Source organism: Macaca thibetana, chromosome 9 (assembly GCF_024542745.1).
Source record: "Macaca thibetana thibetana isolate TM-01 chromosome 9, ASM2454274v1, whole genome shotgun sequence".
In the NCBI taxonomy this organism is placed as follows: domain Eukaryota; kingdom Metazoa; phylum Chordata; class Mammalia; order Primates; family Cercopithecidae; genus Macaca; species Macaca thibetana.
In genome coordinates this window covers 59,994,303-60,021,416 of record NC_065586.1, presented here as the reverse complement: position 1 = coordinate 60,021,416, position 27,114 = coordinate 59,994,303, and the positions used below count along the sequence as shown (strand labels likewise).

Below are 27,114 nucleotides of genomic sequence, written 5' to 3'. Positions count from 1 at the left end.
CAAAGACACAAATACACACATTAGCCTAAGTCTACACAGGCTCAGGAAAATCAACATGACTGTTTTCCACCTGCACATCTCATCCCACTGGAAGGTCTTCAGGGGCCTAACACACATGGAGCTGTCATCTCCTAAAACAATGCCCTCTTCTGGAATACCTCCTGAAGGTCCTACCTTGGGTTTTTTATAGTTAACTTCTTTTCAATGAGTAGATGGAATATACTCTAAAATAATGATAATAAGTCTAGCATTAGTAAGTACTAAGTGATAGGAATTTTTCAGCTGTGTTATGTTATGGAACTACTGTCATATATGTAGTCTGTTGTTGACTGAACCTTCATTATGCAGTGCATTGTTGGTGAGAATGTAAATTGGTACAGCCACTGTGGAAAACAGTAGAGGGTTCCTAAAAAAATTAAAAACAGAACTACCATATGAACTAACAATCCCATATATCCAAAGGATATGATATCAGTATGTCAAAAAGATGTCTGCACACCCATGTTTATTGCAGCACTATTCACGATGGCCAAAACATGGAATCAACCTAAGTGTCCATCAACAGATGAATGAATATGTGGTAAATTTACACAATGGAATACTATTCAGCCATAAAAAAGAATGAAATCCTGTCATTTGGAACAACTTGAATGAGCCTAGAGATCATTAAGTGAAATAAGCTAGGCACAGAAAGACAAATACTGCATGATCTCATTCATATGTAGAATCCTAAATTTTTTTTTTTTTTTTTTTTGAGGCTGAGTCTCACTCTGTCACCCAGGCTGGAGTGCAGTGGCAAGGTCTCGGCTCACTGCAATCTTCACCTTCCAGGTTCAAGGAATTCTCATGCCTCAGCCTCCTGAGTAGCTGGGATTACAGGCACATGCCACCACACCCAGCTATTTTTTGTATTTTTAGTAGAGATGGGGTTTCACCATGTTGGCCAGGCTGGTTTCGAACTCCTGTCTTCAAGTGATCCACCCACGTCAGCCTCCCAAAGTGCTGGGATGGATTACAGATGTGAGCCACTGCACCTGGCCTTAAAATGTTGATCTAATAGAAGTAGAGAATAAATAGTGGTTACCAGAGGTTGGGAAGGGGAGGGAAGAGGGAGGACAGGGAGAGGCCAGTCAATGGATACAAAGTTACAGTTGATAGGAAGAATAAGTTCTAGTGTTCCATTGCTCTGAATGGTGATTATAGTTCATGGTAATGTATTACATATTTCAAAATAGCTAGAAGAGAGGATTTTGAATCTTCTCTTCACAAAAAAGATGACTGAGATGATGGATATGTTAATTACCCTAATTTATTACATATTGTGTACATGTATCACAATTATACTGTCCCCATAAATATGTACAATTGTATCAATTAAAATGTTTTAAGTCTTGAAGAAAAAATAATTTAAAAATTTTGTACATCAAAAGACACCATCAAGAAAACAAAAGCCAACCGATGGAATGGGAGAAAATATTTTGTGACTTGTGTATCTGGTAAGAGTCTACTATCCAAAATATATAAACAACTTTTACAACTCAACAGAAATACAAATTACCCAAATTAAAAATGGGCAAAGTATTTGAACAGATATTTTTTTAAAGAAGATATGCAAATAATCAATAAGCACAAAAAATATGCTTATTAGTCACAAGGGAAATGAAATGAAAATCACAATCAGATGCCACTTCATATCCACCAGCATGGCTATAGTGAAAAACATAGGCAATGATAATAAGTGTTGGCAAGGATGAGAAGAAATTATTAACCAGGTTTGTTCTGCCCGTGCTGGGTAAACCAATCACTGTGATGACACATTTTGCAAAAGAGAAAAGATTTATTCACAAGGCAGCCCAGCAAGGGGGCAGGTAAATAGTTCTCATATCTGCCTTCCGAAAATAAGGCATAGGGATGTTTATGGGTTAGAGAAGCAGGGTGGTCTAAGGCATGGGGAAAGGTGATTGGCAGTGGGGGAAAATGAATCATCCAGTGATCTGCACAAGTGTAGTCAGGATTCATGGCACTTCATAGGATGACTGTTCAGAAAATGGTGACATTAGCATCATCTGAAGGTGGAGTGTTTAGCCTGTGATGTCAAAAGGCTACCTCTTCGGCATTTGCTCAGGCCTGGTTGAAGGGTCAGTGGTTGCAACCAGTTTGAACTGGAGAGGAGCTGCCCCAAGTTCCTGAAAAGCAACTTAAGTGACCGTTACCATGGTGACATGTTATTTATAGATTATATAGGAAGCCAGCAAAGGTTAAATGGTGTGGTCTTCAGCTACATAGAAAAAAACAAAAGGCAAATGACCAAATTGCAGGGCAGACTTTTTGTGGATCTAATCAGATTAACCCCCAGTTTCAAAACTTTATTGCTGATAGGATAATAATATGGTACAGCCACCTCAGTAAACAGTTTGGCAGATCCTCAAAAAGTTAAACACAGGCCGAGTGCGGTGGCTCATGCCTGTAATCCTAGCACTTTGGGAGGCCAAGGTGGGTGGATTGCCTGAGCTCAGGAGTTCGAGATCAGCCTGGGCAATACGGTGAAACTCCGTCTCTACTAAAACGCACACACACAAATCAGCCAGGTGTGTGGCGGCATGTGCCTGTAATCCCAGCTACTTGGGAGGCTGAGGCAGGAGAACTGCTTGAACCTGGGAGATGGAGGTTGCAGTGAGCCAAAATGGCGCCACTACACTCCAGCTTGGGAGACAGAGCAAGACTCCGTCTCTTAAAAAAAAACAAAAGTTAAACATAGATATACCATATGATCCAGCAATTCTTTTTATTTGAGACAGAATTGTCTCACCGTGTTGGCCAGGCTGGTCTCGAACTGTTGACCTTGTGATTCACCTGCCTAGGCCTCCCAAAGTGCTGGGATTACAGATGTGAGCCACTGTGCCTGGCCAATTTTTTGTATTTTTAATAGAGACAGGGTTTCACCATGTTGGCCAGGTTGGTCTTGAACTCCTGACCTCAGGTGATGATTCAGCAATTCTACCCCTAAATGTATAGCCAAGATAGTTGGGAACATAGGTCCACACAAAAACTTAAACATGAATGTTCACAATAGCATTATTCATAATAGCCAAAAGGTGAAAAACACCCAGATGCCCATCAACTGATGAATGAATTTTTTAAAATGTGATATAACTGGTCAGGCCTACGTGGCTCATCCCTGTAATCCCAGCACTTTGGGAGGTCAAGGCAGGCAGATCACTTGAGACCAGGAGTTTGAGACCAGCCTGGCCAACATGGTGAAACCCCATCTCTACCAAAACTACAAAAAATTAGCCGGGCATGGTGGCACACACCTGTAATCCCACCTACTCAGGAGACTGAGGCAGGGGAATTGCTTGAACCCAGGAGGCAGAGGTTTCAGTGAGCCAAGATTGTGCCACTGCACCCCAACCTGGGCAACACAGCAAGACTCTGTCTGAAGAAAAGAAAAGAAAAAGCAATATAGCCAGCCACAAAACAGAATGAAGTACTGATTCATGCTATACCACAGATGAACCTTAGAAACAGTATGCTAAATGAAAGAAGTCAGACAAAAAGGGCTACATATTATAAGATTCCAGTATTAGGAAAGTCCAGAATAGGCAAATCCAGAGACAGAAAGTAGATTAGTGGTTGCCAGGGACTGAGTAGGAGGGTGAGGAATGAGGAATGACCACTGATTGGATAAGGGGTTTCTTTTTTGGGGTGAGGAAAATGTTCAAAAATTGATTGTGATGATGATTGCACAAATTTGTGAATATGCTGAGAACCACTGAATTGTACACATTATTTTTTAGAGATGGGGGCCTCACTTTGTCACCTAGGCTGGAGTGCAATGGCACAATCATAGCCCACTGTCACCTCGAACTCCTGTGCTCAAATGATCCATCCTCCTGCCTTGGCCTCCCAAGCAGCTAGAACCACAGGTACGCACCACCACACACAGCTAATTTTTTAAATTAATTTTTTGTAGCAACGGGGTCTTGCCATCTTGCCCAGGTTGGTCTCAAACTCCTGGGCTCAAGGAATCCTCCTGCTTTGGCTTCCCAAAGTGCTGGGATTAGGCACAGCTGAATTGTACATTTTAAAAGGGTGAATTGTATATATGAATATATAGCTCATATTTTTAAAAGCTTAAAAATATGTTGCTTGGGAAAGGACTCTGGGAAGATGGCAGACAGAGTAGGAAGTACCAGAAATCTTCCTCCCCACCGAGGTTGTCTGAGGTAACTATTTTGGAATTCTGGAGTCTATTGAAGGTTTGCAACTTCCAGAGGAAGACCTGGATGGCAATTTGGACTATTAATTTCAATTTTTGCTCTTAGCACAGTAGCAGCTACCCATCCTGTGGGAGGCAAGTGTGCATTTGTTCCTGTAGGAGCCTGCACATAGCCTGTGGGAGCCAGGGTAGGCAAAAAAGGATCCTATCCTCCAAATACGAGATATCTGTGCTGATTCCTGAACACTGCTTCTGATCACAGGGGTACAGACAAAGAAGCAGGGGCCATTGCTGCACCTCCCTCAATTGTTGCAAGTCTCTCCCTCGTCAGGTGAAGTGACTTTCAGGGGATTGAAAGGTCTGTCTTTACCCCTACCCTTTATTTTTCTTTTTTTCTCCCTTTGGGGTGCAGACATTAAAGACAAGGACATACATATATGAGGAAAATCAGAAAGTGGCCACCCACACCTAGGGAAAGGTACAGGCTCAAAAAGACCTGAGAAGACCTTAAGTTTATATCTCAGTATGGTCCTTGGCACAGAGACAGCATACAACAATTAAAATAAATAAATAAATAAACAAATAAATAAACAAATACAGTAACAAAAAATAGCAAACCTTGGGGAAAGGGGAGAATCCAATTTTCAGAGTTACCATATTATTAAACCCAAATGTATAATTTTCAATGCAGAAAATCACAAGGCATACAAAGAAACAGGAAACTATCCCCAATCAAAGGCAAAAATAAACAGAAACTGTCTCTAAAAAAAGACCTGGTGACAGATCTATTACACAAAAAAATTTAAAAACCTGTCTTAAAGGCTGGGTGTGGTGGTTCATGCCTATAATTCCAGCACTTTGGGAGGTCAAGGCAAGAGGATCACTTGAGGCTGGGAGTTCAAGAGCAGCCTGGGCAACACAGTGAGACCCTGTCTCTTAAAAAAAAAGAATTTAAAAATAAGCCAGCCAGGTGCAGTGGCCTGTGTCTGTAGTCCTAACCAGCCACTTGGGAGGTTGAGGTAGGAGGCTCACTTTGAGCCCAGGAGTTGGAGGCTGCAGTGAGCTTTGATTGTGCCACTGCTCTCCAGCCTTGGTGACAGAGTGAGATCCTGTCTCAAAACACAGAAACAAAAAACTGTCTTAAAGATATCAGGCCAGGCGTGGTGGCTCATGCCTGTAATCCCAACACTTTGAGAAGCCAAGGTAGGCAGATCACTTAAGCCCAGGAGTTTGAGACCAGCCTGGGCAACACAGTGAAACCCCATCTCTACTAAAAAATACAAAAAATTAGCTGGACGTGGTGGCACACACCTGTAGTCCCAGCTACTCGGAGTCTGACATGGGAGAATCAACTGAGCCAGGTAAGTTGAGGCTGCAGTTAAGCTGTGATTGTGCCACTGCACTCTAGCCTGTGTGATAGGAGTCCTCACTCAAACCCTGTCTCAAAAACATAAAATAAAAGAGATGATCAAAAAACTAAAGGAAGATATGGAAAAAGTCAAGAAAATGATGTATGAAGAAAATGGAAATATCAATAAAGAGAAAGAAAACCTAAAAAGGAACCAAAAAAATTCTGGAGCTGAAAAATACAATAACTGAAATGCAATAATTCACTAGCAGGATTCAAAGACAGATTTAAACAAGCAAAAAAAGAGTAAGTCAACTTGGAAACAGGACAATGGAAACTGAGTCTGAAGAACAGAAAGAAAAAAGATTGAGGAAAAGAGAACAGAGCCTAAGGGACCTGTGAAACACCATCAGGTGGACCATCATACACATTGTGGGAATTCTAAAGGACAAGAAAGAAGAAGAGAAAATATTTGAAGAAATAATGGCTTAAAAGCTTCCTAAGTTCTGTGAGACATGAATATAAACACCCAAGCAGCCCAATGAACTCCAAGTAGATGAACTTAAAGAGAGCCACATTAAGACACATTTTAATCAATCAAAGTTTCTTTTTTTTTTTTTAAGACGGAGGCTCACTGTAAGCTCTGCCTCCCAGGTTCATGCCATTCTCCTGCCTCAGCCTCCCAAGTAGCTGGGATTACAGGTGCCTGCCACCACGCCCGGCTACTTTTTTGTATTTTTAGTAGAGACAGGGTTTCACCGTGTTAGCCAGCTTGGTCTTGATCTCCTGACCTCGTGATCCACCTGCCTCGGCCTCTGAAAGTGCTGGGATTACAGACGTGAGCCACCGTGCCTGGCCTTTAATCAAACTTTCTAAATCCAAAGAGAGAATCCTGAAATCAGCAAGAGAGAAGTGATTTACCACATACAAGATTTTTTTTTTTTTTTTTGAGACGGAGTCTCGCTCTGTCGCCCAGGCTGGAGTGCAGTGGCTGGATCTCAGCTCACTGCAAGCTCTGCCTCCCAGGTTCACGCCATTCTCCTGCCTCAGCCTCCCGAGTAGCTGGGATTACAGGCGCCTGCCACCACGCCCGGCTAATTTTTGTATTTTTAGTAGAGATGGGGTTTCACCGTGTTGGCCAGGATGGTCTCGATCTCCGGACCTTGTGATCTGCCCGCCTTGGCCTCCCAAAGTGCTGGGATTACAGGCATGAGCCACCGCACCCAGCCTAGATGTTCTTAATAAGATTATCAGCAGATTTCTCATCAGAAAGAATAAGATGATATATTTAAAGCGCTAAAAGAAAACAAAAACTGTCAACCCAAGAATCCTATATCTGGCAAAACCATCCTTAACAAGTGATGAGGAAATTTACATATTCCTAGATAAAAGCTGGGAAAGTTCATTACCACTAGACCTGCCCTACAAGAAATGGTCAAAGAAGTCCTAGTCCTGCAGGATGAAATGAAAGGAGACTAGACGGTAACTTGAAGCCACATGAAGAAATAAAGATCTCAATAAAGGGTAAATATATGGGCAATTATAAAAGCTAGTGTTATTGTAATATTAGTCTGTAACGATACTTTTGGTTTTCTACATGATTTGAGACAAATACGTTAAAAAAAACTAAATGCTAGTATGACTGTAATTTTGGTTTGTAACTCCAAATTTTGTATTCTATGTAATTTAAGAAACTAATGCATTTAAAAGAATTAGTTTATGTTTTGGAGCACACAATGTAAAAAGATGTAATTTTGTGACATCAACCAAAAGGGTGAGTGTTATTACTTTAGGATGTTAAATGTAATCCCAATGGTAACCACAAAGAAAATAGCTATACAATATACACAAAACAAAGGGAAATGAATTTAAATGTTTCACTACAAAACAACTAAACACAAAAGACAGTAATGCAGGAAATGAGGGACAAAAAAGCAATAAGCCATATGGAGAACAAATAGCAACACAACAGAAGTTCTTATCAGTAATTACTTTAAATGTAAATAGATTACATTTCCTTTTTTTTTTTTTTTTTTTTGAGATGGAGTCTTGCTCTGTAGCCTAGGCTGGATTGTAGGGGCATGATCTCAGCTCGCTGCAACCTCCACCTCCTGGGTTCAAGCAATTCTCCCACCTCAGCCTCCTGAGTAGCTGGGATTATAGGCACATGCCACCACAACCGGCTAAGTTTTGTAGTTTTTGTAGAGACGGGGTCTCACCACGTTGGCTAGGCCAGTCTCGAAGTCCTGACCTCAAGTGATGCACTGGCCTCAGCCTCCCAAAGGGCTGGAATTACAGGTGTGAGGGATTAAACTTTCTAATCAAAAGACAAAGACTGGGCCGGGCTCGGTCGCTCACGTCTGTAAATCCCAGCACTTTGGGAGGCTGAGGTGGGCAGATCACGAGGTCAGATCGAGACCATCCTGGTTAACATGGTGAAACCCCGTCTCTCCTAAAAATACAAAAAATTAGCCGGTGTGGTGGCGGGCACCAGTGGTCCCAGCTACTCAGGAGGCTGAGGCAGGAGAATGGTGTGAACCCGGGAGGTGGAGCTTGCAGTGAGCCGAGATCATGCCACTGCACTCCAGCCTGGGCCACAGAGTGAGACTCCATCTCAAAAAAAAAAAAAAAAAAAAAAAAAAAAAGACAAAGACTGGCAAAATGGATTTTTAAAAAATCCTTGGGAGGCTGAGGTGGGCGGATCACAAGGTCAAGAGATCGAGACCATCCTGGCCAACAGGGTGAAACCCCATTTCAACTAAAAATACAAAAAATTAGCTGGGCGTGGTAGCACACACCTGTAGTCCCAGTTACCAGGGAGGCTGAGGCAGAATCGCTTGAACCCGGGAGGAAGAGGTTGCAGTGAGCCAAGATTGCTCCACTGCACTCCAGTCTGGCAACAGAGTGAGCCTCCGTCTCAAAACAAACAAAAATCCAACTTTATGCTGTCTACAAAACACTCACATTTGATCCAAAGACACAAACAGATTAAAAGTTAAAAGATGGAAAAAGACACTACATGCAAATAGTAACCAAAAGACAGCAGGGGAGGCTATAGTAATATCAGACAAGATAGACTTTAAATCAAAAAAGGTTATAGGGGCTGGGCATGGTGGCTCATGCCTGTAATCTCAGCACTTTGGGAAGCCGAGGCGGGCAGATCACCTGAGGTCAGGAGTTCAAGACCAGCCTGGCCAACATGGCAAAAACCTGTCTCTACTAAAAATACAAAAATTAGCCAGGCATGCTGGCGGGCACCTGTAATCCCCACTACTTGGGAGGTTGAGGCAGGAGAATTGCTTGAACCTGAGAGGTGGAGGCTGCAGTGAGCTGAGATTAGGCCACTGCACTCCAGCCTGGGCAGCAAAACAAGACTCCATCTCAAAAAAAAAAAAAAAAAAAAAAGAAAGGTTATAGGGGACAAAGTATATTATATAATAAAAAATTCAATACTGCAAGAAGATATGACAATTATGAACATCTACACACCTAATAAGAGACCACCTAAATATATGAAGCAAAAACTGATAGAATTAAAGAAACAGTTTTACAACAGTAACTGGGGACTTCAATACCCCATTCTCAATAATGGATAGAAAAATCAGCTATAAGGAAAAAGATAACTTAAATAGCACAATAAACTAGATCTAATGGACACATACAGAACACTCCATACCTAACAATGGTAGCATATACATTCTTCTCAAGTACACATGGGATTTTCACCTATTAGGTTGGGTATTATCAAAAAGGTAAGACATAGCAAGTGTTGGCAAGAATGTGGAGCAAAGGGAACCATTGTACACTGTTGGTGGGAAGGTAAATTGGTACAGCCATCATAGAAAACAGTATGGAGGTTTCTCAAAAAATTAAAAATAATATGATACAGCAATACCACTTCTGGGTATGTATCTGAAGGAAATGCAATCAGTGTCATAAAGAGGTATCTTTACTCCCATGTTCACTGCAGCATTATTCACAATAACCAAGATATGGAAACTACTCAAGTGTCCATTGATGGATGAATGGTTAAATAAATTATAGTATATATACACCATGGAATATTATTCAGCCTTAAAGGAGGAAATTCTGGCCGGGTGCAGTGGCTCACGCCTGTAATCCAAGCACTCTGGGAGGCCAAGGCGTGTGGATCACCTGAGGGTCACGAGTTCAAGACCAGCCTGGCCAATCTGGTGAAACCCCATCTCTACTAAACAAAAAATTAGCCGGGAGTGGTGGCAGATGCCTGCAATCCCAGCTACTCAGCAGGCTGAGGCAAGAGAATTGCTTGAGCCCAGGAGGCGGAGGGTGCAATGAGCTGAGATTGCACCACTGCACTCCAGCCTGGGGAACAAGAGTGAAACTCCATCTCAAAAAAAAAAAAAAAAAAAAAAAAGGAGGAAATTCTGCCATTTGTGACAATGTGAACTATAAACTTAGAGATCATTATGCTAGGTGAAATAAGCCAGACACAGAAAGAGAAATATTATATTATATGCCATTTATATGTGGAATCTAAAATAGCTGAACTTAAACAGAGTGGTGGTTGTCCAGGTGAGAGGTGGGGAAAATGGGGAGATGTTGGTCAAAGGGTATAAACTTTCAGTTATAAGATGAATAAATTCTAGAGGTTTAATGTAGAGCATGGTATCTATAGTTAATAATGTATTGAACACTTAAAATTTGCTATGGTAGTAGATCTTAAGTGTTTTCACTACACACGAAAAAATGGTAACTATGTCAAGGTGACAGATATGTAGTTAGCTTGACCTTAATTGCAGAATCATTACGCAAGAAATGCTGATATCAAAACACCATATTGTACACCTTAAATATATGCAATTTTTTATTTGTAATAACTCAATTTAAAAAAGAAAACAACTGGAAAAAAAGTAGGCTATGTATCTTAAGCATATAAACATTTGACCCTTTCTTAAAATGTGCTACAGGTAATACTCATCTATTTTCTATGTGGAAAGTGTTTATGAATACAGAACCAATTTATGCAAAATAAGATGCAAATTATTCTAGATGTAAAGAGATGAAATTTTTTTTAAAGTACACAGTTTTGACATACTATCCACTCTATCAAGTAGACCTAGAGGGATTCTGGAAGGCAGAGCTTTCAGCAACCTTCTAAAAAATTATGCAATGTTATTACACGGAATCAGAGATTGCTGTGATTTTTATTCAATTTGACATCTTGATGAGAATGAAAGTAGTAAGAATGAAGGTTTACAAACATTGCAATATTACTGTATCATTGTGATATGGCTTTACATTGATTATATGTAGAGAACAAAGTAACATTAGAATTAAGGCAATAACAACATGTGCAAACCAAGCACATTACCCTGATACGGTCCTTGATAGAAAGCTCTTGTGGTTAGCTGATGTTTGATATTGCTGCATGCAGGTCATTGCTCTGAAGGATAAGCTATGAATAGAATTTTTTTTCATTAAAAAAAAAAAATCCCTCCTACTGGCCCACAATAGCCAGAAGAAGTCTTCGGTAATCTCCACTCGTGTCACCTGCAATCATTGTGCCCAGAGTCTTCTGATACATCTGAGCAAACATCTGTTTTATTTGTACAAGGTCAATCTGCATAAGAAATAATATTTCTGTTAGAAAAGCAACTGTGATAACTGATATTTATTAAAATTCTTTTAAAATAATAATATCTTAATAATAATCAAAGCTGAAGGAGGAAAACACCAAGTGACTGACATTTTATGGCTGGCACTCATACCAATGCTAGCACTACCCAATGAAGGTCTGATTCACAATTCTGTAAAATACTGGATAAGGGTAGTACTAGTTTCATCTATTATTCCAAAGATACCAGTCATTTAAAGACATTTGATAGGATGACTATTACCAAAACCAAAAAATAGTCAGATGTCATGAAATGGGAACACTTGTACACTGGTCGATAGAAAAGTAAAAGGGTGCAACTGCTATGGAAAATAATATGGTAATTCCTCAAAGCAAAACAAAAAAACTCCCAAAGAATTACAATATGACCTAGAAATTCCACTTCTGGGTATATTCAAAATAAGTGAAAGTAGACTTGAACAGGTATTTGTACACCCATGTTCATAGCAGCATTATTCAGGTAGAAACAAACCAAGTCTCACAGATGAATAAAAAAAAAAAGGTGGCCGGGCGCGGTGGCTCAAGCCTGTAATCCCAGCACTTTGGGAGGCCGAGACGGGCGGATCATGAGGTCAGGAGATCGAGACCATCCTGGCTAACACGGTGAAACCCCGTCTCTACTAAAAATACAAAAAACTAGCAGGGCGAGGTGGCGGGCGCCTGTAGTCCCAGCTACTCCGGAGGCTGAGGCAGGAGAATGGCGTAAACCCGGGAGGCGGAGCTTGCAGTGAGCTGAGATCTGGCCACTGCACTCCAGCCCGGGCTACAGAGCAAGACTCCGTCTCAAAAAAAAAAAAAAAAAAAAAAAAAAAAAAAAAGGTGGGATACACGTACAATGGACTATTTATTACTCAGTCTCAAAAGGAAGGAAATTCTGACATGTTACAACATGAATAAACCTTGAGGACCCTATGCTAAGTAAAAGATGACAGTCACAAAAAGACAAATATTGTATGATTCCACCAATATGACGCACCTAGAGTAGTCAAACACAGGGACAGAAAGTCACATGGTTTGTTGCCAGCAGTTGGGAGAAAGAAGAATGGGGAGTTACTGTTTAAGGAGTATGGATTTTCAGTTTTGTAAGTTGAAAAAACTTCTGAAGGTGAATGGTAGTGATGGTTGCATAACTATGTGAATGTACTTAATGCTACTTAAAAATGGCAAATTTTTATGTTATGTATGTTTTATCACAACTTAAAACATCCTGCTTAGAAAATTTAAGTTAAAGAACAAAGTTTCTTTCAAAATACCATATTCTGGTTGTTTTCTTTAAAAATAATCTACCTTCTTTGCTATAACTTAGGGTTTTTGGCCAGGTGCGGTGGCTCACACCTATAATCCCAGCACTTTGGGAGGCCAAGGCAGACGGATCATCAGGAGTTCGAGACCAGCCTGACCAACACGGTGAAACCCTGTCTCTACTAAAAATACAAAAAAATTAGCAGGCGTGGTGGCACACACCTGTAATCTCAGGTACTCAGGAGGCTGAGGCAGGAGAATCGCTTGAACCCAGGAGGCAGAGGCTGCAGTAAGCCGAGATTGTGCCACTGTATTCCAGCCTGGGTGACAGAGCGAGACTCCGTCTCAAAAAAAACCAAACACACACACACGCAAAACCCAAAAAAACCCAATAATAATAATAATAATAATAATTTAGGGTACTTTTTTTAACACTGGATCTCTGTCACCAAGGCTGGAGTGCAGTGGTGCGGTCACAGCTCACTGCTGCAGCCTTGACCTTCCGGGCTCAGGTGATCCTTCCACCTCAACATCTTGGGTAGCTGGGACTACCACGCCCTGCTAATTTGTGTGTGTGTGTATTTTTTGTAGAAATAGGTTTCACCATGTTGCCCAGGCTGGTCTCAAACTCCTGGGCTTAAGCAATCCTCCTGCCTCGGCCTCCCAAACTGCTGAGATTACAGGAGTGAGCCACCACACCCCGCCATGTTTTCTTTCAATTAAAAGTTCAGGTTGGGTGTGGTGGCTCACACCTGTGATCCCAGCACTTTGGAAAGCAGAGGCGGGTGGATCACTTGAAGTCAGGAGTTCAAGGCCAGCCTGGCCAATATGGTGAAACCCCATCTCTACCAAAAAATACAAAAACTTAGCTGGGCACGGTGGCGCACACCTGTAGTCCCAGCTACTCTAGAGGCTGAGGTGAGAGAATTGCTTGAACCCAGGAGGTGGAGATTGCAGTGACCTGAGATCGCATCTCTGCACTCCAGTCTGGGTGACAGAGACCGTGTCTCCAAAAAACAAACAAACAAACAAAAAGGCACAAATGTCATTTCTTCTGAGAAAACAATAATTTTTTATAAGTGCAGTAAATATATAAAGTAAAATTTAAAAAAATGAGGCTATATTTAAGGGGACAATGATGAATATTTTAAAAACTTTATTATTAATAAAGGATGCTAAATTTAAATAGTGTTGCTATCCAATAGGATTAATCTACATAGGCTTTTCATATAATTTTTATATAAGCAAAATGAAAATCAAAAGATAAATGTCTAACTTCCCATCAATTTGTATTCTCCATTGACCTTCTCAAGTAGTAAAATCTGTTAGTATTATCTTCATTAGGGCAGAGTGGCCTATTTCACTAACACAAGCTTCTCCCACAGCATGAGGAAAGTGAATTTTCTGTTCTTTATACCACCTCTTTTAGGTGACAAAGAGAGCTCTTTCTTATCATTTTTGAGGGATTGACAACCAACTGGGGAACTTCTAAGAAATCAACATTGAACATGGAGTAGACTCAACAAAAAGAGAGAGGCCTGCCTCACCTCACTTCGAGTGACCACAATCCTGACCAGGGTGGAGTCATCTGTGCCAGCACCTTTCATAGCATAGTAGAGCCTCTCAGCAAAGAAGGCAGGGCGGTTCAGGGCACACTGCACTGCAAGTTAGAGATGGTTGAGACATGGAATCATGATCTGACAAGAAGTGTACCCCTCCAGCTTCATTTATCACTTCTAGCCCGCCTTTGATTATTTTCTCTGTAATCATCTCAGAAGCATGAGGTGAGTTAAGGATGTTCAGATGTTCTCCTCCTTGATTTTTTTTGAGAAGGCTCTCTGTCACCCAGCCTAGAGTGCAGTGGTGCAATCATGGCTCACTGCAGCCTCCCAGACTCAGGTGACCTTCCCACCTCAGCCTTCTGAGTAGCTGGGTGTGAGCCACTGCCCCTGGCCCGACATTCCACTGTTAATACCAATGTGTTACTAATACTCCCCTTAGTCCTAATATCCATGAGAATGAAACTTTCACTTTGTTAGACATCTGTGTATTAGACCACCAGAAACTGGTTGTTTAATTTCAAAAAGGAAATGAGTCTCACTGGGCTGAGTACCTGAAATACCTGTTTTGAGGACTCAAACTGCTTCATGGTGATACTGTGAGTTCCTCAGGGCTTTCCCTTTCTCTTTAAAGGAAGTGCTACAACTATCAGGTATTCTTGCACAGTTCTCAAGAAAGGCCTACAGATGAAGGCCAAATAATCCCCAAAGAGCCCTGCTTGATCACAGCACTACCACTCATAGGAAATTGCATGTAAAAATACAGGATTGTTTCTGGGGGCTTGTCCAATAAAGAAAACAAAGAACAAAAAACAAACCCCAAAGGATTAGGAGGTCACCTACTGCCTAAGCAGATTCCACTTGGACTATATTATCAACATTTAAAGGGAACAACTATTCAAAGCTCCCACTCATTTAAAAACAAAATAAAGCAAAGCACAAAAATATCTTACAGATGGTCTTCAAACCACTTTCCACATATCCGGAAAACTCACGGCTCACACTGCTTAATAAATCTCGATTAGCCATCTGCAAACAAAATTAAAGGGTTAAATATTTTTTTTAATCTTAAAACAGAAGCCAAATCTTCAGAAGAAAAGCTCATACTCTGGAATAAGCCTCCATGGTAGCTCTCAGCTGAGGAAAGCTTCTTGTGGCAAGGATCATGTTAAAGCAAGATTCATCGGTCCCTAGTCTCCCCTCACCGGCTTGATAGAGACGCTGAGCATCTTCCTGAGCCATTTGGTGGTTTACACTCTGGTTCTCATCACGATTTCCCTGCAAAAGAGAAAGGCAGAAATTGGAAGAAATAAATAAAAGTTCCACTAAAACACTTTTTTCCAATCTAATTCACTTTTGGATTTAAAGAGACAATTTATTTTATTTCATTTTTTTGTTTTTGTTTTTTGAGATAGAGTCTTGCTCGTCACTCAGGCTGGAGTGCAGTGGCACAATCACGGCTCAGTGCAGTATCGACCTCCTAGGCTTAAGTGATCCTTCCACCTCAGCCTCCCGGGCAGCTGGAACTACAGGCACAAACGACCATGCCTGGCTAAGTTTTTTATTTTTTGTAGAGGCAGGGTGTCTCACTGTTGCCCAGGTGCTGTTCTCTAACTCCTGGGCTTAGGTGATCCTCCCGCCTTAGCCTTCTAAAGTTCTGGGATTATAGATGTAAGCCAATGGGCCTGGCCTAAAGAGATAATTTATTAAAGATTAATCCATAATGTCTGTCATGCATATCCTTCATTTCTATGCATGGAAATACAACTAGTAATTTATTATACTGTCAACTGGATTTTATAATATAAGATCATGGTTTAATGAGGTTATGTTAAAAACGAGGGCTTTTGGGAGCTAAATTAAACCCAAATGTTTAAACAAAAATATCTCTACTAGGAAATATAAACTACCACTCAAATGAAGAAACAGTTCTCTTAGCTGGAATTTAAGACCAATATGCACTGTACTGAGTTCTACTTTGTATTCATTCACGCGACTAAGAGATATTAAGCACTTTCTTTGTGTCAGGCACTATGTTAGGTGGCAGGGACACAGGAGAGACAGGGTCTCTGCCCTCAAGAAATTTAACTCTAGGGCAGGAGGGAGGGAGGGTGTAATATGGAGGCTTCATAAACTTTCTTTTCTTCATCTGAGTATATTTTTTTAAGAGACACGATTTCACTATGTTGCCCAGGCTGGAGTGCAATGGCTATTTGCAGGCATGATCATAGCCTCAAACTCCTGGGTTCAAGTGATCCTCCTACCTCAGCCTCCAGAGTAGCTGGGAATATAAGCTCACACCACCACACTCAGCCATCTAATTATAATCTTAATATATAGGTATTTACTATAAATACATGCATAAAAATGACACATGAGCTTTACAGAAGAAGCTACAAATAACTCACTTTCTGCTAGACTGTGCCTATTTGTATACCAACTCTTCCCTGGAATAGGAGAAAAGGAAGGAGGAAGGAAGTGTTTAAGCTTAGATGGGCAGTTGGTTTCTCTCAAAAACAGAAAGACAAACCCAAACAAGAAAAGGTTGCCTTTTAAAGTCTCAGGGACCATCTTAGGAACAAGATGGAAAGATGCTCCTTGCAGCTGAAGAACTGTCTTCTGAGCACCTGGCACAAGGAATATGTAGAGGCACATTCTACATGGGCGACTGAATATAACACAGGAAAAAGTACTCATGAAAAATTTCCCCGATTATTGCCTTTGGATTCACACACACTTTCCTAGGAAGTTACTCCTCTACTCATGCCCTGGAAAAGGTAGGGCTGGGCCTTGAACTCTGCATAGAGACTCAGCACCTCATGTAAAATCTTAATACTCGTTTTTTAGTATTGTCTGTTTTCCTTCTTGTTTCTTTTAAATCCTAACCTACTTCCCTTCTCTGTTACTCTGATGTAGGTAAATTCAATTTCCTTCAACCCATTTACTTTGCTTTCTCATTTCCATGTCCACTCACTGTTACACACTATCCTTTCCACACCTACCTCCCTTTTTATTTTTTTAGATGGAGTTTTGCTCTTGTTACCCAGGCTGGAGTGCAATGGCAGAATCTCAGCTCACTGCAACCTTCACCTCCTGGGTTCAAGCGATTCTCCTGCCTCAGCCTCCCAGGTAGCTGGGATTACAGGTGCATGCCGCCACTCCTGGCTAACTTTTTGTATTTAGTAGAGATAGAGTTTCACCATATGGGGCAGGCTGGTCTCAAACTCCTGACCTCAGACGATCCACCCGCCTCAGCCTCCCGAAGTGCTGGGATTACAGGCGTTAGCCACCACACCTGGCCCCTCCCTTGGCTCTTTAGAGCCCCTCCTCTCCTTTAGATCCCTCCAGATGGTCCAATCTTGTGCACTTGCACAATAGCCAGTAACTCTTGATATTGAATTAGCATGCTAGTCATTTACATAATCTCTTTCAAATACACCTTCATCATCTCATTCTAAGTGTGCTTCTTTTCTTTTTTCTTTTTTGAGGGCAGGATCTCACTCTATTGCCCAGGCTGGAATGCAGTGGTGCGATCACAGTTCACTGCAGCCTCAATCTCCTGGGCTCAAGTGATCCTCCCACTCAGCTTCCTGAATAGCTGGCACTACAGGCACATACCACCATGCTTGGCTAATTTTTAAAAATGTTTTTTGTAGAGATGGTTTCTTGCCATGGTGCCCAAGCTGGCCTCAAACTCCTGGCCTCAAGCAATCCTCCTGCCTTGGCCTCCAAAAGTGCTGGAATTACAGGCGTGAGGCACCATGTCTGGCCCTAAGTGTGTTTCTAATGCCATTCCAAATACGTTGGAGTATTTTCTGTCAATTCTCCAGCATATCTGGGGAATCAAAATGAGGAAGGTGCTAATCACAGTTATTACTGGGAACCCTAAAACATTTTTCTGCATTTCTGGGTCTCCTCAGAGTCCTCACTTCCTGTAGCACCTCTATGGCAGTCCTACACGTCTTCACTTGATGGTACGGCATAATGGGGCAGGATAGTGATAAGCTCAAGTGTATACTTTCATCCCCATCCCAGCCACAGAGCCTCGTATTGGTTTCTGATTCCATACAACCTTAGAGGTTAAATCTCTAATTCCTTACAAAAGCCAGATTTACAGGAATAAATCTCAACAGTAACTACAAAGAAATCTGTACACTGGTTTCTGTGTTGTCCTTCTGAAAGATGACAATATTGCAAGGTGGCTAAATATTAAAAGGAGTAAAGAATGCTCACTGGCAAAAGACTTTTAAAGTATGTTCCCTCTATCAACGCACAAGCATTCATACTGTACTTACCTGGCACATGGACACAAGTAAACGCTCAAAATGTCCTGATGTATCTGACCTAATGTCCTTTTCAAGGTCTCGTCCAAATTCTGACTGATAACATCTGACAATTTCTCGGATTTCCTGATTTGTTCTTGTGCACAAAATCTCAATCAATACACGTTCCTGAGTTCCTGCTCCCTACATGAAATGAAGGGAGGATTATACAAATAAAAATGAAATTTCTGCAAGTAATTAAATCTTAACTGCTTCATCAAATATTACTTTGTTCTCTAGAACTAAAAACTATATATTCAGATGGATGACGGGAAATAAAGAATTGCTTTAATTACCATTGTAAATTCAGAACTGCCATAATTTGTACGGTCTTACATATGAAATAGGACAAAATACTCACAACAAATGACATACAGTACCTGCATTGCTTTCCGTAAGCTCCAGGCATCGTAATACGTAGGAGGCATGAAGAGGGCCAGAATCAGTTCTTCCATATTTCCACTTAACTCTGATTTGAGATCTTTGATTAAATCCTATTTAATTACAAATACAAGCTAAGTATATGTATTCTCCAAATTTTGTCACTTGAGTGTAATGTATGTACAAGCAGATCTATTTTATTCATTCTATCAATGAACATTTAATAAATTCTTATTCCACTCTACGAGGTACAAAAACAAGGGATATATGAAACAAAGAATTATTCAAACTAACAAAATGATAAACAGATATTTACTTAGTAAAAGAAACTGTTCTTGGTTCTATGAGGAAGTAGAAACCTTTATGATCTTGTTCTTATTTTTTTGTTGTTGTTGTTATTTTTTTTGAGACAGAGTCTTGCTCTGTCACTCAGGCTGCAATGCAGTGGTGTGATCTCGGCTCACTGCAACCTCCGCCTCCTGGGATCAAGCGATTCTCCTGCCTCAGCCCCCTGAGTAGCTGGGACTACAGGCGCATCCTGCCATGCCCGGCTAATTTTTGTATTTTTAGTGGAGATGGGGTTTCACCACGTTGGCCAGGCTGGTCTTGAACGCCTGACCCCAATTGATCCACCTGCCTTGGCCTCCCAAAGTGCTGGAATTACATGCATGAGCCACTGTGCCCAGCCAATCTTGTTCTTATTTGGAAAGATACACATCTAAAAAATAATAATAATAATAAGGTAACCTGTACTCTAGCACTGGGTAAGTAGCATAGAAATAAGTAACACAGAAAGTTGAAACAGAAAAAGTTCAAAGTCAGCTAGACAGCTCAGAGAAGAATGTAAAAATTAGCACGCAAAGAGGAAGGAGAAAGGTATTTCAGGTAAGAAGGAATACCACCAAGGAACACAGAAGCGGTTCCCAGCCTTCACTCTTCATTACATTCATTTGTGGAGCTTTAAAAAAAACAAAACAAAACAAAACAAACCACTGACGTCCAGGACTAAGACTCAGAGACTGTGTATTTTTAAGTTTTAAAGGAAATTACGATGTTCAGTTAAGGTTGAGAATCACGCATATAGAGGCAAGAATGAGCAAAGCTTGTTCAATGGAACAATAAGACAACTGTTTTTGTTACAGAGGAAGGTTTTCATAATAGATGAGTTAAAACAAAGTTGTAACTAAATCTTGGATTATTACATTGAATGCCAAGCTAAAGAATGTGGACTTGATTCTGTTTGCTGGGAGGAACCACTGGAAACTTTTCATGCAAGAAAATGGCACTGATGTAGCAATAATATTCAGAATGGATGACGGTGACAAAGAAGCTATAGATGAAAACATTTAGGCTACTGGAATATTTAGTTAAGAGGTAATAAAGTCTTGGACTTGAGTGATAACAGTGGAAATGAGAAGAAACAAAGTAGACAAAAGAAACATTTTAAAGGGCCACTTTATAAATTAGATCAATAAAAACTAGTAAATAACCAATTGCTAGGACAAAGCATACAGAACACTCTGACTGATAAAGAAAAACATGGAATCAAAGATGACTCTATAGCAGGCTAGAACAGTATTTTACTAATTAGGAAGTTAAGAGGTGGCTAGTGGTATGGAAATCAGATTGTTAGTTTTAACTCTAAAGCAATATATAAGAAAACTCGAGATAGCATTGTACAGCCTAGATAAAACATTCATAACATGGCAAATATCTTTGTGAGAAAAGTGAGTCTGATGTTGAAGCTTAAGGAGATCTAGGGTTTATGTTGCATAAACAGTCACTGGGCTGGGCAGACAGGGAAAGGCAGAATAGAATAAGCAAGGTGGGACTAATCAATGGACCACTACACCATTCTGAAAAACATAAACTAGATGCAGAGAACATTAGGACATTTTTAGGATTCCTATCTAAATGACAAAGCAGGTCGGGCGTGGTGGTGCAGGCCTGTAATCCCAGCACTTTGGGAGGCCAAGACGGGCAGATCACATGAGGCCAGGAGTTTGAGACCACACTTGCCAACACGGTGAAATCCCGTCTCTACTAAAAGTACAAAAATTAGCTGGGCGTGGTGGCAGACACTTATAATTCCAGCTACTCGAGAGGCTGAGGCACGAAAATTGCTTTTGCCTGGGAAGTGGAGGCTGCAGTGACCGGAGATCGTGCCACTGCACTCCAGCCTTTTGAGACTCTGTCTCAAAAAAAGTAAAAAATAAAATAAAATAAAATAAATAAATCAATAACGCAAAGCAGTGTGCTATCCATGTTTTCCCATTATATCTGAGGAATAGTGGCATTTTTTAGCCATAGAATCTTGTTGGATTTAGAAACTGATAATCCATTCAACAAATATTAAGTGGCTACTTGCCATTATACACTTGGTACTGTAATACAAAGATGACTATGACCATGGTTTGTCCTATGGGAGCTCAGGTTTTGGGGGTGGGCCATGAGATTAGTTATAACAGAGGTTTTACAAAGTGCTGTGTACTTAATACTACAGTATTAAGAAGAAGCTAAATTCTGTCCAGACTAATGAAAGAAACTTCACAGAGTAGCTGATATGTAAGCCAAATCTTAAAGAAGTTGGCCATGAAAAAAAGAAAAGGTATTCAAGGCCAGAAGAATGGCATGTACACAACACAGAAGCATAAAAGATCATGGTGTGTACACAGAATGGCAAACATTTCCATATTATTATTTTTTTGATATAGGGTCTTGTTCTGTGACGCAGGCTACAGTGCAGTAACACAATCACAGCTCACTACAGCCTGACTTCCTGGGCTCAAGCGCAATCTTTCCACCTCAGCCTCCCAAGCAGCTGGGACTACAGACATACACCATCACACCCAGCTAATATAATTTGGTGTCATTGTTGTTGGAAATGAAGTCTCCCTATGTTGCCCAGGCTGGTCTCGAACAGCTGGCCTCAAGAAATTCTCCTGCCTTGGTCTCCCAAAGTGCTGGGATTACAGGCATAAGCCACCACGCTCAGCCCATATAATTTTAATATAGGACATGTTTAGAGAAAGGGAGAGAAGCACAAGACGAAGAATAAACAAGGGCTATGTAATAAGCCTTGAATCCCACTGTAACAGGCAGAAGATTGAGAACCATCCTCTTGATCATGATTGTAGTCGTGATCTACTTTCTACCGAATATCTATCACATGTGTGACCGGAGTAAGGTATAATTATGAGATCAAGGACTACTCTAGAATGAAAAAGCCTTTTAAGAGAAATAGGCAGGGCGCAAAGTGCTATAAACCCAGCACTTTGGGAGGCCTAGGCAGGCACATCACTTGAGGTCAGGAGTTTGAGAGCAGCCAGGCCAACATGGTGAAACCCTTTCTCTACTAAAAATACAAAAATTAGCCAGGCATGGTGGCGTGCACCTGTAGTCCCAGCTACTTGGGAGGCTCACGCAGGAGAATTGCTTGAACTTGGGAAGCAAAGATTGCAGTGAGCTGAGATCGCACCATTGCACTCCAGCCTGGACACTGCAGTGAGACTTCATCTCAAAAAAAAAACAGAGAAATATATAGGGAATACAGTACTCTTGAGGTCTCTGAAGTCTAGTTGTCCCTTTTTTGCACCCCAGGTACTAATCAAAATATAGTATCCAATCTGACATGAATGCAGAGTCTACCGGCCACTGCTGGTGCTCACTCCAGGAAAGAAAAACATACCTTGCCATAAGAGGTCTTAAATGCTGCTTTAATTTTTTGCCTCTGATCATTGGAACGGTTGGCCACCACATCCACAATTGCCTGCTCGTCTGTCCCTGGAAGAACCACATATGTTTAAATAAGGACAAAGTATGTGCTAGGTGCTGCTTGAGGTCATCTTTTTTTTTTTTTTTTTTGAGACACAGTTTGTCACCCAGACTGGAGTGCAATGGTGCGATCTAGGCTGACTGCAATCTCCACCTCCCAGGTTCAAGCAATTCTCCTACCTCAGCTTCCCGTGAAGCTGGTATTACAGGCATGCACCACCACACCCATCTATTTTATTTTTTATATTTAGTACAGATGGAGTTTCGCCACGTTGGCCAGGCTGGTCTTGAACACAGGTGATCCGTCCACCTCAGCCTCCTAAAGTGCTGGGACTATTGGTGTGAGCCACCACACCCAGCCTGAGGTCATCTCTGAGAATGCTTACAAGGAACTAGACATCAGATTAAATTCAGGTACGTGCACCCAGGCTGACACATAAACTTGGTTTATGAGATAAGGTTTATTTTTACTTTAGAATTGATCACTTTAACTTATTAACAAAGACAAAAATTTGTTTTCCTTACCAAAACCCTTCATTGCCTTACGAAGAATTTCTGCATCTCTCATAGCATCAAAGTTGGCAGCTGGTCGGATAGTTCCTTGAGTGCCCTGAGTCATTGCAGCAGGCTGAAAATAAAAGACATAAAATCTGAGTCAGCATTTCCAGAAAATTTCTAATGAGGAAACTTAAAGACTTCCCCAGACATCAATCTTAAGTAAGAAGGCCAGTGTTTGGGTTTTAGGGCAAGGATATGAGCATTTTATTACCAGGGCTCATTCTGGAACAGACAGGAAAGACCTATCCCCCTTCAGGACAGATTTTTCTCCTGCCAACAGATAGCCAGACACCAAACTTCCAGGAGACAAGATGGCCAAACTTGTGAAATTAAAGTCACAATCTTCTTATGGTTTCCTTTTTGGTAGAATAGGAAGAAAAAAGGAGATTGATCCCTGAATAGTATGAGATGAGCAACAATGTTTGATTTAAAAACAGAAGAATATAAAATGGCTTTAGTGAAGTAGAACATGAGTGCCCAGTGAGATTTCAAACCAGCAATATAATTTTAGTAATATCTCTTAATTTCCTATATGGACCCTGATTATTACACATGAAATAAGTCTATATGAAAATAAAAAATTGCCATTTGGTAAATACTATGGTAGTAACTGTTTCAGGCAAGAATCACCAATGGGTGCTAAAATTAGGTGGCAAAAGTATAAAGAAACAGGATATTTGCATAGCTTACAACATTACAGCAGAGAAACCTTGCAGACACCAACTTAAATGATCAAAATTAATTATCACCAGTAATGGAATAAGTCAACAATAAGTACCTCCTGATATGATGCACTGGGGGCACAAAATCATTTCTGTGGTACTCTTGCCAAAAAGGCATGACCTGGATTTAACCATGAGAAAATATCAGACAAACCCAAATTAAGAAATATTTTACAAAATAACTGACAGTGTTCTTCAAAAGCATCAAGGGCATGAACAACAAAGACTGAGGAACTATTTCAGATTAAAGGAGACTTAAGAGACATGACAATAAATACAACACTGCATTCTGGATTTGATCCTGAACCAGAAAAAGGACATCACTGACACAACTGGTGAAAATGAAATAAGGTCCATAGGCTGGGTAACAGTACTATATCAATGTTATTTGCTGATTTTCATCATTCTATTGTATTTATGTAGGAAGTTAACATTTGGAGAATGTGAGTACAGGGTATATACGAATTATTTGTACTATTTGCAAGCCTAAAATTATGTCAAAATTAAAAGATAAAACAATTTAAAATACAAAGCTATGAAATAACTCAATAGTTTTTCCCTATTTTTTATTTTTTACAGATAGGGTCTCACTCTGTTGTTCAGGTTGGAGTGCATTGTTCAGGTTGGAGTGCAGTGGCACAAACATAGCTCGCAGTAACCTTGAATTCCTGAGCTCAAGCAATCCTCCTGTCTCAGGCTCCTGAATAGCTAGCGCTACATGCATGTGCCCAGCTAATTTCTTACTTTTGTAGAGACGGGTGTCTTGCTATGTTGCCCAGGCTGGTATCGAATTCCTGGCCTCAAGTGATCCCCCTGCCTTGGCCTCCCAAAGTGCTGGAATTACCGGTATGTGCCCAGCCCAGAACAATTCAAGAAGTTTCTTTGGGTATTCAAGTCAGGGCTTAAGAGGAATGGGATGAAGATGATGCTCCACTACTTTTTAAAAAAATTTTAATTGTAACAACACATTTCTTGTATGTCTGAATGTTGACCTAAAATAAAGATTACTGTTGTAAAATAAGCGTTTTTACCACAGAAAACACACACACACACACACACACAATTAATTCAGTATCTCCAAAATATTATCATTTAAACATGCAATCAATACCATTTCAAAATAAAAGGTTGGATTCAACTGCTTTTTAGACAACTGAAACTGTTTTTAAAGTTATACACATTGAATACAGCAGTACGCCAGCACTTGTAGGGGCAAACAACTGAGGAGATGAGAACAAGCCCCATCTTTCAGCAGCTTTTCAAGATAACACTTTTATGGGTCAATAGCTCCTCCCACTCACATATATTTTTACTCCAACATTTTCTTCTACTAGTAAGCCTTAACATCCATCCTCTACTAGTTTCCAAGCTAGGGCTGTAAGCAGAGAACTAACAAATATACCTATAGTGGTTTTAATAGAAAGCTAAAATTATTCTACTTGTAGCAAATATTCAAGTATAAAGAATTTTTATGAGCCTTCATGTCTCAAGAAATTAAGTTTCCTTTGATGTAACCACTGTCACTAAAATCCTAAACAGGACAGAAGCCATTGTTTCTAATACACTGGACTAGATAAACTAACGCTCACTGTGTATCGTCTGATGATTCTCATTTTCTGTGATTCTCTTCTGTAAAAAAAAAAAATATATATATATATATATATATACACACACACACGTATTGATTTCATATTTCATCTGTGGGGGAAAATTTTTTTGATGTATTCTCTGTTGAAAGTCTAAGTTGGAAGTCAATTTTCAAGAATACTGTCATCTTCCAGGCATTAAACTGAATTCAAAGAAAAGAAATCAGGATCTGGGCTGGGTGCAGTGGCTCATGCCTGTAATCCCAGCACTTAGGGAGGTCGAGGCAGGTGGATCACAAAGTCAAGAGATTGAGACCATTCTGGCCAACATGGTGAAACCCCGTCTCTACTAAAAATACAAAAATTAGCTGGGCGTGGTGGTGCACACCTGTAGTCCCAGCTACTCAGGAGGCTGAGGCAGGAGAATCACTTGAACCCAGGAGGCGGAGGTTGCAGTGACTCAAGATGGCGCCGCTGCACTCCAGCCTGGCAACAGAGCAAGACTCTGTCTCAAAAAAAAAAAGAGAAATCAGGATCTGTGTTCTTGAGGTTAAAACTCTAGGGGAGAATTCTCAGCACAATCCATTACCAGAAGTTCCAACATTTGCCATTCTTTTTTAATGCCCATTTGATTCCAACCTTCTTGCTGAAAAACTATCATAGAGCTGGGTACAGTGGCTCACACCTGCAACTCCACCCATTTTGGGAGGCTGAGGCAGGAGGATCACTTGAGTCCAGGAGTTCAAGACCAGCCTGGGCAACACAGCAAAACCTTCATCTCTACCAAAAATTAAAAAATTAGGTGGGCATGCTGGTGCACAACTGTAGTCCCAGTTACTCAGGAGGCTGAAGGAGGAGGATCACTTGAGCCCAGCATTTCGAGGCTGCAGTGAGCTTTGATCATGCCACTGTACTCTAGCCTGACCTGAGCAGCAGAGGCCCCGTCTCAAAAATAAACAAATGAAACAACAACAATCAACAACAAGACTATCACAGAATTAGAGAACTGGATCAATCAGGAGGGATAAAGTGGCCCAACTTCCCATCTAAGACAAAAAATTTTTTTGCACCTTCCTTGATACACACAGACACATCCATACTCACATCAACCAAAATCTGCCTGTGGACTTTCAGTGACAAGAAGCTCACCCCTCACAGGGTAGCCTATTTCACTTCCATCTGAAAGTTCTTCCAAAATCTAACACTCTACATTCTGTTAACTTCTACCTACTGGTTTTAGTTCCAGCTTAAGGTGGTAATTATTACATAAAATAAGTTGCATACGAGACTAACGAAGAAAAGAGAGAAGAATCAAATAGATGCAATAAAAAACGATAAAGGGGATATCACCACCAATCCCACAGAGATACAAACTACCATCAGAGAATACTATAAACACCTCTATGCAAATAAACTAGAAAATCTAGAAGAAATGGATAAATTCCTAGACACATACACTCTCCCAAGGCTATACCAGGAAGAAGCTGAATCCCTGAATAGACCAATAGCAGGCTCTGAAATTCAGGCAATAATTAAGAGCCTACCAACCAAAAAAAGTCCAGGACCAGATGGATTCACAGCCAAATTCTAACAGAGGTACAAAGAGGAGCTGCTATCATTCCTTCTGAAACTATTCCAGTCAATAGAAAAAGAGGGAATCCTCCCTAACTCATTTTATGAGGCCAGCATCATCCTGATACCAAAGCCCGGCAGACACACAACTAAAAAAGAGAATTTTAGACCAATA

General features: G+C 40.7%; 2 protein-coding genes across 5 annotated transcripts in view; one reads left to right on the top strand and one right to left on the bottom strand.

Moving 5' to 3' along the window:
• Positions 1-27,114, top strand: part of FAM149B1 (family with sequence similarity 149 member B1) — a 519,129-nt gene that overhangs the window by 217,544 nt on the left and 274,471 nt on the right. The window lies entirely within an intron of this gene.
• ANXA7 (annexin A7) overlaps positions 10,401-27,114 on the bottom strand; it is a 40,499-nt gene continuing 23,785 nt past the window's right edge. For all 4 annotated transcript variants that reach the window (XM_050803472.1, XM_050803473.1, XM_050803474.1 and 1 more), the window contains 8 exons: positions 23,027-23,129; positions 22,416-22,510; positions 18,727-18,840; positions 18,320-18,490; positions 15,132-15,302; positions 14,978-15,053; positions 14,013-14,125; positions 10,401-11,169 (listed from right to left, as the gene is read on the bottom strand). In XM_050803472.1, coding sequence (XP_050659429.1) covers positions 11,047-11,169; positions 14,013-14,125; positions 14,978-15,053; positions 15,132-15,302; positions 18,320-18,490; positions 18,727-18,840; positions 22,416-22,510; positions 23,027-23,129 — 966 coding nt within the window. In that variant the 3' untranslated portion in view covers positions 10,401-11,046. The remainder of the gene's footprint in view (positions 11,170-14,012; positions 14,126-14,977; positions 15,054-15,131; positions 15,303-18,319; positions 18,491-18,726; positions 18,841-22,415; positions 22,511-23,026; positions 23,130-27,114) is intronic.